The 13,906-nt window shown below is 40.2% G+C and overlaps 1 protein-coding gene across 1 annotated transcript in view; it reads left to right on the top strand.

The window, feature by feature from the left end:
- The window catches only part of LOC126260857 (sodium-coupled monocarboxylate transporter 1-like), a 149,439-nt gene that overhangs the window by 94,397 nt on the left and 41,136 nt on the right, over window positions 1-13,906 (top strand). Inside the window, exon 11 of the mRNA XM_049958270.1 lies at window positions 2,066-2,152. Coding sequence (XP_049814227.1) covers window positions 2,066-2,152 — 87 coding nt within the window. The remainder of the gene's footprint in view (window positions 1-2,065; window positions 2,153-13,906) is intronic.

The raw sequence follows: 13,906 nt of genomic DNA, 5'->3' as shown, positions 1-13,906 counted from the left end.
TTGCTTTTCAAACAGCTGAGCAAAACTGAACGTACTCAGACATTACTCTCTTTACTTATTCTGATCAACACTAAACTGACACACAATAGCCCGCAGCTCGTGGTCGTGTGGTAGCGTTCTCGCTTCCCACGCCCGGGTTCCCGGGTTCGATTCCCGGCGGGGTCAGGGATTTTCTCTGCCTCGTGATGGCTGGGTGTTGTGTGATGTCCTTAGGTTAGTTAGGTTTAAGTAGTTCTAAGTTCTAGGGGACTGATGACTATAGCTGTTAAGTCCCATAGTGCTCAGAGCAATTTGAGCCATTTGACACACAATATTTTTAGCGCAAAGCAATGTGACTTTTAATAATCCCTACTAAAGAATGGCCCTGACTAACAGTAACCTATACCTTTCATGAATACTTACCTCACAAAAATCTTTGTTACTGAAACTACTGCAATACAGCGAGCACCAATACTGCCAGCTAAATAAAGATTCTAACTATTGAAGTCACTAACTACTGATAGGCATAGTTAGCAAATGAAAGATTTTGATAAAGAACAAACAATGTATTTACCTTAATAGTGTTCAATAGTCATCCGCTCTCAAAACTCCGCCATCTCTCTCTCTCCACATCCACCACTGCTGGCGGCTCACCTCCAAGTGCGCAACGCTACGCGCTGTTAACAGCCAACTGCCCAACACTACAATAGCGAATATTACAACAATGCTAACCAGCAACAGACTGCACACAGCACAGCCAGTGATTTTCATACAGAGCGCTACGTGGCGTTACCAATAAAAAAACCTAAACAGCCTACTTACAAATTAAATTTATGTTACGCCTATGTTGGTAACTGATTATGGTAATTACTATCATTTTCAGACCGTGGCTCCAGATGGAGAGGTGTGAGTGATAAGAGCCAGTGTTTTTCACTGGAGCAGTTGGTGACCGATAGCAGCTGGTACCACATAGAGGTCGTGATCACTCGCTCGTCTCACCACCTACACCTTCGGTCTGAAGATGGTCGTTATTACCGAAACCATCACTGGATAGAACATAATTTTGTAATCTCGACTGCTACTTTTTTTTCGGTTGTAATTACGATCGCTGAGTTCCTTAACGATCTTAAAAGTTCTTACTAAAATAATGCTTCACTGTAAGCAAAGAAGTGAATTTGGGTCTCTAACTTAAGAGATAAACCGTAGAAGAGGATTTCACCAAAGCCAGAGATGGTAAGTCCAAATCTCATCAGATAATTACTACCATCGGCAAATTTCTCGAATGAAAACACACTTATTTGTAAAAGAACAATTTAGCTGCATAATTTCTATCACCTTTCTCTTTCATAAAGAGTGTGTTTCACACATATAGGTTTTGAGACTCTTCGCGGTACTAGAAGCCGGTGCTTGGCAGCAGTGGTTTCTTTTTTAAACGAATTGTTTTAAATTAACTTTTTTTCTACTTTTCTTCGCCCCTTATTAGGATGTGTATGTATGCACAAGATTCCGATTCCCACAGGAGCGTAAATTAAAAATTTCGCGCGTCCACATTTTGGAGTAATCGGATGCGGTTGTCTCTGTCAATATCTCGTACAATTTCGACTGAGTTGGTAGTTACCGACTGTTGCCAATACAGATACCGAATACTGGCGACAGAGGAAATTTGCTTTGGGGTTTTTTTGCCCAGCAAATGACGGAGAGGTGGTGACTTATGGTTTCTAGCCCCAAATTATGTGCGAATAGTAGAGTTGTTTCAAACTTTTTCGCATTTCCAATCTCGTTGCCGTCCTTTGAGTGAACCACACTACGAACTATTTCATCCTCTCCTTCCAATCTCATCTCCAATAACACGTAAACATGGCACAATACGTCTGTCGAAAGATGTCAGATACAACAAATTGCAAAAGGTACTCGCGACACAAAGTGATCGATATGACGGCAAAAGATAATACATGACGCTGAAAGCCAGTCATTTCAGTAAATAAATAATTAAAAAACTTCTATTTTCCTCGCAGTCATATATTAAAAGTGCCAAAAAGTGTCATTTAATTTGTGTACCTGAAACAAACTTTCTGAATGCCCGCAGCTGGGATACAGTATTGGTGGCGTGTCCAACGGCGCCCTGTTGGGTCTCTTCACGCTTGGCATGCTGGTACCGTCAGCAAACACCAAGGTAAGAGGCAGATATTTCATTACACTTCTCTCTGGTAAAAACCTAAGATACTGAAAAGCAACCGTAATACGGAAATGCTATGAACAGCGTATATGAAGGGATATCAACGACAAGGGATCAATGGAATTTTCAATTTTTCTGATCAGCTAACTCAGGAATGTGAATCCAAATTCCATTTAAAGACGTTATCCCTGTTCCACTGGTAGTGATAGAAAAGTGTAAAGTAAAACACATAATAAATCATTGTACAAATTTTGCCTTATCACTTTCTCTTATAGAACTGTGTAACGTAAGATGCATGTGTAGTGCACGTCAGGGAATGACATAAAGAGAAATAACTGAAAACATGAATACAACTGATGCATTATTAATGGGATTAGCCTTTAGTGGCCACAGTTGACAGAAATTACGAAACAGTGAAAACAGTCAGTCAACGTTGTACAGTGATGAACGTATTTCAGTAATACTAAGGTCGGTGAACACATTTGACGCGGCGAAATGAGAGAACGACTTATTGAAACAGCAGTTGCTAGCATACATTTCTCAGTTAAACTCGAATCACGTTTCCATTGTTAGTTTCAACCATTCTGCTATCCCGTTTCTGAAAGAAAATTTGAATACCAAAGAAAGAAAAATAGAGGTAAAAATCTGGAAAATTTATTCATGAGATCTATATTGTTAAACACTGAAACTGTTGAAGAACACATTCTCTTTTATTACCTACGTAAAGATCACGACAAATGCACGATATCGATGACAATAATGCGAGCTGCACACGAAAATTCATGAAGATTAGGATACCTCGACATAATGCAGCAATAACGCGATAGGTATGACAAGTAGATAAATTACTGGAAAAACATATCCACAGGTTGCTGATACAAATACTATAGAAATCACCGAATCATACCATCACTGACTTTTCAACGTTAATCTGTTGTCTCCTCATGAAACATAATTTCATTACAATTTTGAACATGGTCGATAATGCAGCAACCGTAGACGAAATTTATAATATTACTTGAAAATACAGCTCTTCGGTTGCACAGGTAAAAAAATTTCAACTTTACCTAGGTTTCAACTGCTCTAAGGCAGCCTTCATCAGAAGTAAAAGATTTTTACATTACCTATAACAGAGTTTTGGAATAATATAAAAATTATTAAATTAAACATATGTAATAAAATTACATCATAGCTAACTGCTACGGTACAGTAGACAAAGAAAGCATACTTACATAGAGTAAATAGTTATGAAATGGGTTAGAGCAACAGTGCTCACGTTAAAGATAAAATATATTTGTACATTATAAAATTTTCCTAGGAATGCACAACTTGATTAAGACGCGCCGCTAAGGGTCGCGTGTGCGGCCGGCACTGTAAGCAGCATCAGACTGACAGGCGCGCGCGCCGTCGATGTACCGTAGCAGTTAGCTATGATGTAATTTTGTTACATATGTTTAATTTAATAATTTTTATATTATTCCAAAACTCTGTTATAGGTAATGTAAAAATCTTTTACTTCTGATGAAGGCTGCCTTAGAGCAGTTGAAACCTAGGTAAAGTTGAAATTTTTTTACCTGTGCAACCGAAGAGCTGTATTTTCAAGTAATATTATAATTTCATTATTTATAATAAGTTCTGTTCTAGACTAGAATTTGAGTTCAGGTCCCTGATTGTCGCGTACTTGATCCAGATACTACCAATTGAAAAGGTAAAGATTAGAGCTAGTTGCAATTTTAGATTGGGATTGGCTACTGAAACATGTTCAGATGAGGCATTTAGTCCCCCATTAAGTACAGAGATCTGCATTGCAGCGTATATATATTTCTCAAGACCGTTTTTCCCTATGTGTGTATGTGAACAGCTATAGCTTTTGCAGTTCATCCGTTAGTTAACCTATTTAAAGTTCCCACCTCAAGCAGTGTTGAGAAAGAAATAAAAAAAGAAGTGGGTAAAATTGGGTGTTTATGAGTTTTAGTAATTGTATTGGGATTTTTTAGTATTGACGATCAAGCAGTCCATTTTAGATTCCTATGATTACTTTATTCAAAGCAGTAACCTGCTCTTACAATTACTTTATTGTGCCTCATTTCTTGCCCTGCCAGGTCTGCAAACATTAACAGCATTACAACAGCCCTGTTCTCAAAGGAACGTTTCACGCATCTATACCAGTAGGTTACAACAGCGTCCTGTTGAGAACCGGATTTACAGTGTCGTAAAAGCTGCTGAAACCATTTTACAACTGTCGATATATTTTGCTTTTATTGCTCTGACGTCCTACGAGTGGCGTCGGTACTCTATGTTGCGCGCTAATAGCTGGGTAGTGCACATCAATTACAACTGTTGTTAATCGTTGACAGTCACAGTAATCGTGTTACAGTGTCATATTACTTTGCAGTTCATGACGAACGTTAAAATCTGGATGCAATGTTCACAGAATACATATTTTGTTCCGTAATCGACAGTATTCTCCCCTCCGCGCTGTTGGAAACTGAAAAACTGGAAAAGTGTCCGAGAGATTCTCTTTTCCATCGCGTCCTTGATATCAGCTTTCGTTTACTATTGACAGGACTAATTAACTCTAGACTTTCATTAATTACGGTACAATGAACATGATTAAGGCTAGTTCTAGAATCAAAGGACAGTTGTGGAGCTTACAATACTACTCAAAATCACGTAAAGAGGTGCACTGAAGTATTCGATGAAAAACACAAAGGCGCCCAGTGTTTTACAAATGTAGTCGCACCGAAGCAAGTAAAAAAGAATGCTTTAGTCGTTCATTTTGAACATACACACATCAAAAAATGTTTTTCATCACCCCGGTGCTCAGAACTCCTGAAGATAGACGTTGACTGTGGATATTGTATTACAGACACAGTCCCTTTGACAGTTCAGAGATGTCACTAAACACGCCAAAAGATGTAAACAACCATGCATGAACAGCACCTATTTGACGGAAGGGGTCCGACAGCCGATCTGTTCTAGTCATTCCACCAGGAAGGACGTACACGGCTCGTGTTGTCTATAGTTCAATCATGCCTAGACGGCCAATAACGCGATTCGATCGCGTCCGCATTGTTACTTTTTGCCTGGCAAGGCTCTCAACAAGGGAAGTGTCCAAGTGTCTAGAAGTGAACTAAAGCGCCCGCATCTCGTGGTCGTGCGGTAGCGTTCTCGCTTCCCACGCCCGGGTTCCCGGGTTCGATTCCCGGCGGGGTCAGGGATTTTCTCTGCCTCGTGATGGCTGGGTGTTGTGTGCTGTCCTTAGGTTAGTTAGGTTTAAGTAGTTCTAAGTTCTAGGGGACTAATGACCACAGCAGTTGAGTCCCATAGTGCTCAGAGCCATTTGAACCATTTTTTTTTTTTAACTAAAGCGATGTTGTTCGGACATGGAGGAGATACAGAGGGACAGGAACTGTCGATGACATGCCTCGCTCAGGCCGCCCATGGGCTACCACTGCAGTGGATGACCGCTACCTACGGATTATGGCTCGGAGGAATACTGACAGCAACGTCACCATGTTGAATAATGCTTTTCGTGCAGACGCAGGAGTCGTGTTACGACTCAGACTGTGCGAAATATGCTGCATGATTTGAAACTTCTCTCCCGACGTCCATGGCGACGTCCATCTTTGCAACCACGACACCATGCACTGCGGTATAGATGGGCCAACAACATACCGAATGGACCGCTCAGGATTGGCATCACGTTCTCTTCACCGACGAGTGTCGCATATGCCTTCAACCAGACAATCGTCGGAGACGTTTTTGGAGGCAACCCGTCCAGGCTGAACGCCTTAGACACACTGTCCAGCGAGTGCAGCAAGGTGGAGGGTCCCTGCTGTTTTGGGGTGGCATGATGTGGGGCCGACATACGCCGCTGGTAGTCATGGAAGGCGCCGTAACGATACGCGAATACCATCCTCCGACCGATAGTGCGACCATATCGGCAGGATATTGGCGAGGCATTCGTCTTCATGGATGACAATTCGCGCCCCTATCGTGCACATCTTGTGAGCCACTTCCTTCAGGATAACGACATCGCATGTTCTCCAGACATCAACCCTATTGAACATGCCTTGGATAGATTGAAAAGGGCTGTTTATGGACGACGTGTCCCAACAACCACTCTGAGGGATCTACGCCGAATCGCCGTTGAGGAGTGGGACAATCTGGACAAACAGTGCCTTGATGAACTTGTGGATAGTATGCCACGACGAATACAGGCATGTATCAATGCAAGAGGAGGTGCTACTGGCTATTAGAGTTACCGGTGCGTACAGCAGTCTCGACCACCACCTCTGAAGGTCTCCCTGTATGGTGGTACAACACGCAATGTGTTGTTTCCCCTAAGCAATAAAAAGGGCTGAAATGATGTTTATGTCGATCTTTATTCCAATTTTCTCTACAGGTTCCGGAACTTTCGGAACCGAGGTGATGCAAAACTTCTTTGGATGTATGTAGAATAAATCTGGCAGTCATTGCTCGGTTAACTGCGGTACACAAATTACAAGAAGTAGGTAAAGACACGAGAAATGAGGCCAGCGAGGGAGGTAACTTCAAATCCTTTATCCTGGGTCTGACTATATACATCGTGGAATCGTGTGTTGTTCTAGTGAAGATCTGCTAAATTGTGAATCTTCACCGTAGGGCCGGTGAAGATTCACAATTTAGCAGATCTTCACTAGAAACGTCTTCCTCGAGAAAAACTGTTGTGCTGCCAAAGTGGCACTACTTTTCTTTAGCCAATGTAACAACTACACATAAAAAGTTCTGAAAGGACCTCTTGAGACGTTAGGTTGATAGAGTCTGGCGACTTTTTACCACCAAGTTAATCTTGCATGTGTTTTACTGTACACGAAGGCAGTCTTTTATTCCACAAACACTTATTATAACAGAGATCTCCATCTTGGCGATAATTTATAACTTCATAACGCAGTTGTTTATCGAATCGCCAATATTACGGAAAAGTTTTCCTATATCTGCAGAATACCATAATATTAGCATTATCTCGACCATCCTGGAAACAATATACAATTAATATTAAAATTTCCACACCCATTAATTTATAAAGATTATTACTTGATTCATAGCATCAGTGGCTGCTATTACTTAACTGCCCGTAATTATCAACTATAACGTTAATCTAAATTTGTATAATTATGGTATTTTGCTCTGGACCCGTTATTTTGATTTCTGACAGTTTTCATCTGCCCCACGTCGCTTTTGTCTATATTTGATTTAGTATTCCCCCGGTCAGGTACTTACTTTAACGCTTCGTCGTAACCCATTAGAATGGTGATTCGCCTGATACTCTGGGACTGCCTTGACTACGTGTTTGCAGTTATAGCCCTGTCATTTTTACTGCTTTTTTTTCAAATATAGTTAACTAATTCATCGAAATATAAATTTTGTTGTTCCAGCACTGTATTTTTAAGTTACTTGCTTTGAGAAGTGCTAAGTACACTATTTGTGCGGTGCAGGACGTGAATCGTTAACTTTCTTCTTTAACGTCACATGTTTCTCATCCCCTGTTTCACGATTTCAAATGTTGTCAATAAAAAGCCTATTCAATTCAGTCAATATGTAATAAACTCAATAGCGATTACTACAGTAGAGAGAAAAGGTAAATCTTACCCATTAAAATGTTTCCAGAAATGTAGGAACGTAGATCAGAGCTTTATCTTCCGTCAGCGATGGCGTCATTAGAGAAGAGAAAGGAATGTGGGGGAGTGTCAAATTATTCACGCCATAAAGAACATCACTGAGAGACATACTTCTATTCTATAGCGGAATTTTCGCTGCGATCAACATTTGTGACAACATGCTACTTTTTCGCGAACTCTGTCTCCAATACGTGTTTTATGCTCGTTTATATAACTACTACCTGCTCCCAGCCACGCGTTCCTGTGGCTCAGTCTGGTTGAATGGAAAAAAAAATGAGAAAGCACACTATCAAAAACGTATGGAAATTGGATATATGTCCTAATCTCCTCCTCCATGTTTCTGTCCACTTCCTCACCCCCCTCTCTCCATCTCTTCCTCCTCATTTCTATGTCTATCTTCACCTCTACCCTCCCTCCATTTCCACCTAGCCGCTGTCCCTGTCCATCTCCTCTCGGTGAAGAACTTTCGGAGTTTAAGATTTTCAACTAACATCTGTACAGGACCGGCCGAAATTTCGGTTTCGACCAGTTTCGGCCGAAAGTATTGGTTTCAGCCACAGTTTCGATTTCGGCCAAAAATCAACCGAATCCCTGCCTTAGTCGAAACCAGCTTCGTGAAGTCACAGGTAAAGTCGGTTCGCGTTCGGAATGGATTCAGTCGACAATAGTGCTAGATTCGAGTTGGCGGGGTAAGTTTAACTTATTAAGTAAGTCTTTCCTCGCCCGTAAAAAGTGTATTTTGTTGTTAATCAAAAACTAACGTAATCGTATCTAGTAGTGATATTCCTATACTTAGTTAATAACAGTTGAACTTACTCAGTATTGTAGTTAATGCAATGAGCTATCATGCTGTTAAGCTGAAAATATTTATTACTGAGTATTTTAGAAAACGAGGGGCTTTTTCTAATAACCAACATGGGTTTAGAAAACAGCCTTATTTAGTACACTGCTTTTCCTTTTCAGTTTGAGTAGATTTACTCTGACAACAATCGTGCTGTTAGTCGGAACTGTGACGTTAATTTTTCAACTACTTTCCGCAGCACTGATTGAAGTTGGTTTTCTGACTAACTACTATGCATTACGTTATTATGAACGAAAAGTAGAAACGCAGAAACGCAAGTGAAGATGGCCGTATGATGCTAGCGCTGTCAAGAAAGGAATTTCAATTTCTACTTATGGAAGCAAATAAATTATTCCTTTATGTGTATTTTGTACTGTGGTGTGATACGCGATTAATAATGTCCAAGTTGCAGCATTTCGTAGAATCTCATTGGCAGGTTTATAGCAGATTTAAGAGTATCTTCCTACAAGAAGATATTCAGGACTCTAATATTTTAACATGATGGGCAATATTTTGTGGTCGCTATATCTAGTTCAGTTTACTTTTTCTCGAACTTGGTTTAATCTTGTTTTAGGTAACACATGTCACAACAATGAGTAAACATTTATCTAAAGCCATTTGCACAATTTGCAACAAAACACTTTAGTTGGACAGCCATAAACCCGAAAGACAAACATTACATGTACTAAATAAAAATTTATCAAAATTTAATGGTTCAGAATACAAACATGTTTGAAAACGTCAATCAGAAGTCGACAGTTTGGAAAATCAAACCAAATCAAAGTAGATGGATTGAATAGTCTTACTGAGTGCCGATACCGAGAAGGGAATTAGATGGCTAGATCACGTAACTAATGAGGAAGTACTGAGTAGAATTGTGGAGAAGAGGAATTTGTGGCATAACTTGACTAGAAGAAGGGATCGGTTGGGAGGGCATATTCTGAGGCATCAAGCGATTAGCAACTTAGTATTGGATGGCAGCATGGAGGGTAAAAATCGTAGAGGTATATCATGAGATTTTAGGGAAGCAGCCTACTCACGCCGTAATAAATGCACATCAGTCTTTCCATTGTGTGCCAGCCAGTCCGCTGTAACTAGCTCTGACGTCATAAATGTTGCGCAATACTTTAAAAATCAATCAAATAACCTAAAATCGGTTTTAGCATGTCAGGAGTAATACTAAATTAATATGTGTTGAATATCAGTTCGATAACTTTAACCATTTTCGAAATTTGGATGTTTTTCTGTAAAAATCATTGGCGCAACAGAAAAGAGCTAGAGAATTAAAAATTTATATTTAGATTCCTTTTTCATAATTATTTAATAGAAACAGTCTTCTGGATCTCACAAATTAAGATTTTAGTTGAATTTCAATATTTTCTGGTTTTTGCCTTAAAAATTAAGGAAGCAAGATAGATTAAGTAGGCTAATAAATAAGGCTAGGATGTTTATATTTAATTAGAATGGAGATTCGCTATAACCATAAGGATGTGAGAAGTTTCATTTGAATACCTATAAAACTATAGCGATAGCGTATCTCCAAAGGTCCAGTTCAGAGCTCATCTAGTGCGTGCAGTGTAATTAAATTAATTCTCTCGCCCAAAATATTTAACTTAGCCACGTCAAACTTTTATTATGATTACTTACCTGTGTGCTGAATGCACATTTAAATTAAGAGCTTCATCGGCCATCAGCGAAAGAAGCTATGATTTATTCGATAACCTAAAGTGGTGCATTACTAGTCCAGCGGCTAGTCGGGAGAGCCGATTTGATCAGGCGTTCCCTTAGCCGTCCGCACCACGGCTTTATATATAAGAACGCTGCGCGAGGAAGGAAGGCCCGAGTTCTCTCCAGACGCTGAATGGCACGCCATATGTGTCGGGAGTCGCGTCGCGTCGGTATCATTTCTACAAACAGCCTCGGATGCCGTATTAAGTTACTCGGGATACGCATACCATGAAATCATTTTCGAGTGAAGTGTTAATTCTGGGATGACTTTAATTATCGATCTTCAGTTTGCGTATTGTCGTATTTTCACGTGCCGCCACGGGGCAAACATTCTACCATTATTTAGCGTGGCGTTTGATGAACCTAATCATCAAATTATGGCGAGCATTCATTTTAACATTTAATTTCGACATTTATAGTTGCATCAGCGCATTAGACTCTGAACTGCTCTGTTAGTTAGGTTGTGTGGATTCTTTGGTTTTTCATCTGTGACTTTCAGAATATACTCAACTATTTTAGAAAATCGTTTTTGATTATGAATCCCAGACAATCTCCTAATTCCTCAGAGCTATAAGCTGCAGCTATAAGTGTGTTTCTGAGATGAAGTGGGCACTAGGAATTCTAATTACAGGCTTCACGTTTTGCTAATCACTTTCTGGTTGCCAATATTGTAGTTAGAAAGCCAGTGTTGAGAACGGCAAAAGACAGCATAATTAACATTCTAAATAATAGGAACATAATAAACAACATAATTTTCCAACCGCCCCCCCCCCCCCACATATGGTGCATCGGCCGGGAAATGACTGAGTAAAGTGAAAGTGATTTTTAAATATTGGGATTCGCGAGTGAAATGCGACACGCAACTGAGTAATAGAACAGTGGAAGTGTTACGTGTGTATGTGGACGACGCAATTGGATTAACGACGCATCTGGATTGATGGAGCTGGCACTGAGTCTAGCGGCGCTGCCGGCATCGCGAGAAGCCAGTTTCGCCTCACCGCAATCGTCTGCCGGAGTAGCCGGAGCCGCGCCTGCAGTTGCGGGCCACGCAAACACACAACTGCCGTCGGAGTGCCGTCTGCAATTCAGCGAGCTGCGTCGCATCAGTAATCCTGGTACACCACGCTGGCAACGCCATACGTCGTGCAGAAGGAACTAAGTTAAGTGAAAAGCTGTTGAAAATTTTACTAAGCTGCACTAAAAGACTGTCAGCGATGGAACTGCCAAAAGAAACTGAGGTTAAACTTAAATCAGAACCTATGTCTGTTGAAGGAACTGTAAATCCAGACAACGGTTCAAGTGTAAATATGCATGACAGTAGTAATCTTAAAGTGAAATATGAAGTATTGTCTCCTGACAGTAGTGTGCGAAGGGGCAATGATTCAATAATAGAGACCCCTGTAGTAAAGCAGAAATCAGAACTTGTTAATTTATTGGGTGATAGGTTATCTGATGAGTTAAAAACGAAACCGCCATCAAAAGTGGTAGAGTTTAAACCGGAGAAGTTAAATATGACTGATCAATCAGAAGTCTCATTTAGTTTCGATAATTCTGGTGTTGGAGCTAGTTTTTCGTCACCTGAGTGTGATAAAAAGCCAGCCAGTGAGCAACCCAAAGATGCTGGGGCTATTGATTTGAATGTTATATTACAAGCAATAGCTGCCAGTAATGCAAAAATGTCAGCCAGAATGCTAGAATGACAGCTGAATTAAAGTCTGAAATAAGTGAACAGGTCAAAAACAGTAATGCTGAATTAAAGTCTGAGATTGTGGCCAGCCAAACAAATTTTAATAAACGATTGGAGGTAATGGACGATACCTTGAAGGCTGGTTGCAATAAGTTGAAAGAGGATCTGGACAGTTTGAATTATAAAATTGATTACAATCATGAGGATATTAAGAAAAAGGTTGCTCAACAATTTTTTGAAATGTATAAAACAGTAAAATCTGAAATTGCTGAGGTTCGCAAAGACTTCCAAATGGAAGATGCGAAGCTGGAGCACAAGTTAACAGAAAAGATCGAGGCGGAATCTGAACTGTGCTCAGATAGGTTTAAAGATGTTAACATAAAAGTAAACATATGTCAAGCAGAAGTAGACGCAATCAAAACTGATACTACTCATATTATGCAAAAGGTAGATAATGTTGAAATGAGAGTGGAAAATATTAGTACTAACATTGCTAACATTGAGAATAAAGTAGCTTCAGTAACTTCTGGTAATGGTAGTATACAACAAGTTGTAGCTGCAAACGCCGCTTTTATCGGGTGTCGGCAGTTCTTGCGGTTCGATCCAGATAAAAATATCCACCCGCTAGATTTCTGGAACGATTTTGAAGATGTTATTCCACCAACTTGGTCTGAACGAGAGAAAATCCCATTTATTAGAAGCCATTTAACAGGTGACGCCATGCGTTGGTCAGCTGATGTTATGTTGAAGTGTAAAACATTAGCGGAGTTTAAAACAGCTTTTATTAATGAGTATTGGTCTAGCAATAAGCAAAATGAAGTGTTGAGGGAATTTTGGGGTGGAAAACGCTTCAATGCAGGCAAGGAATCTATTAAAGAGTTTGGTAGGTCATGGATCTCACGTTTGTCACATTTGGGCGAAAAGCTAAAACCGGAAATGATTATACTAGGTCTTGAAGCCAAACTGCCATGGTTTTGGCAAACTAGAATTATATCTGCCCCTAGAGACAATCTGGATCGTTTCATTGAATATTTTGAACGTGTAGAACGTGTTGCTACCAATGAGGAGCAAGCACGTAATAACAGAAATGCTAATAACAACAGTAGTAATTTTAAGAATGAGCAGAATGGCAACGTAAACATCAGAACAGTAGGTGTTCGCCATCCTAAGAGAGGTAGGAATTGGAGAAATAATTATCAGAACCAACAATGGCATCCAAATGATAGTAATTTTGTTCCAAACAAAATTATGCAGGTAAGCAACAGTGCGGAAAGCAATGCTGTGCCAGTTAACTATAATGAAAATAAAGGAAACAGTAGTAGGCAGAGGCAGGAAAACTAGTTCCCGTCTATGAGGACACTGGCGCTCACCAGGCGGTTACTTTTCCTAAGCCAGTAGTTACGGGAATTGGTAAGACAGATCAGAATACTCAGACTGAACCTGTGGATGAAGGGTCGGTAGCATCTAAGAATACAGCAGAAATATTAGATCACTCACAGTATCTGATAGATACCATGTTAGAGACGCTTTCTAAGTGGGAAGAGAAAGAGAAGGCGCAGCAGTGTAACGAGAGGGAGGAGCTGCAAAATACTGAATTGTCAGGTGAAGAAGCAGAAGAAATTCATGCTTATATTTACGATGAGGATGATGTGCTCTTATCTAAAGTGCCTGTGCAGGAGGTTGATAATGTACTAATAGATTTAGGACAGGAGATAAGTGAGAATGTAGAGGGTAGCCTGTTGGGGGTCGATGAACCCAGTAGCTGTGACCAGTTGTCACTTGAGAAGGAAACCGACGATAATGGTGAAAGTGGTTTAGCTGTAACTAGTGTT

The sequence above is a fragment of the Schistocerca nitens genome, chromosome 5 (assembly GCF_023898315.1).
Source record: "Schistocerca nitens isolate TAMUIC-IGC-003100 chromosome 5, iqSchNite1.1, whole genome shotgun sequence".
Taxonomy (NCBI): Eukaryota; Metazoa; Arthropoda; class Insecta; order Orthoptera; family Acrididae; genus Schistocerca; species Schistocerca nitens.
Note: the sequence above shows the minus strand (reverse complement) of the source record. Positions and strands in the feature narration are given on the sequence as shown.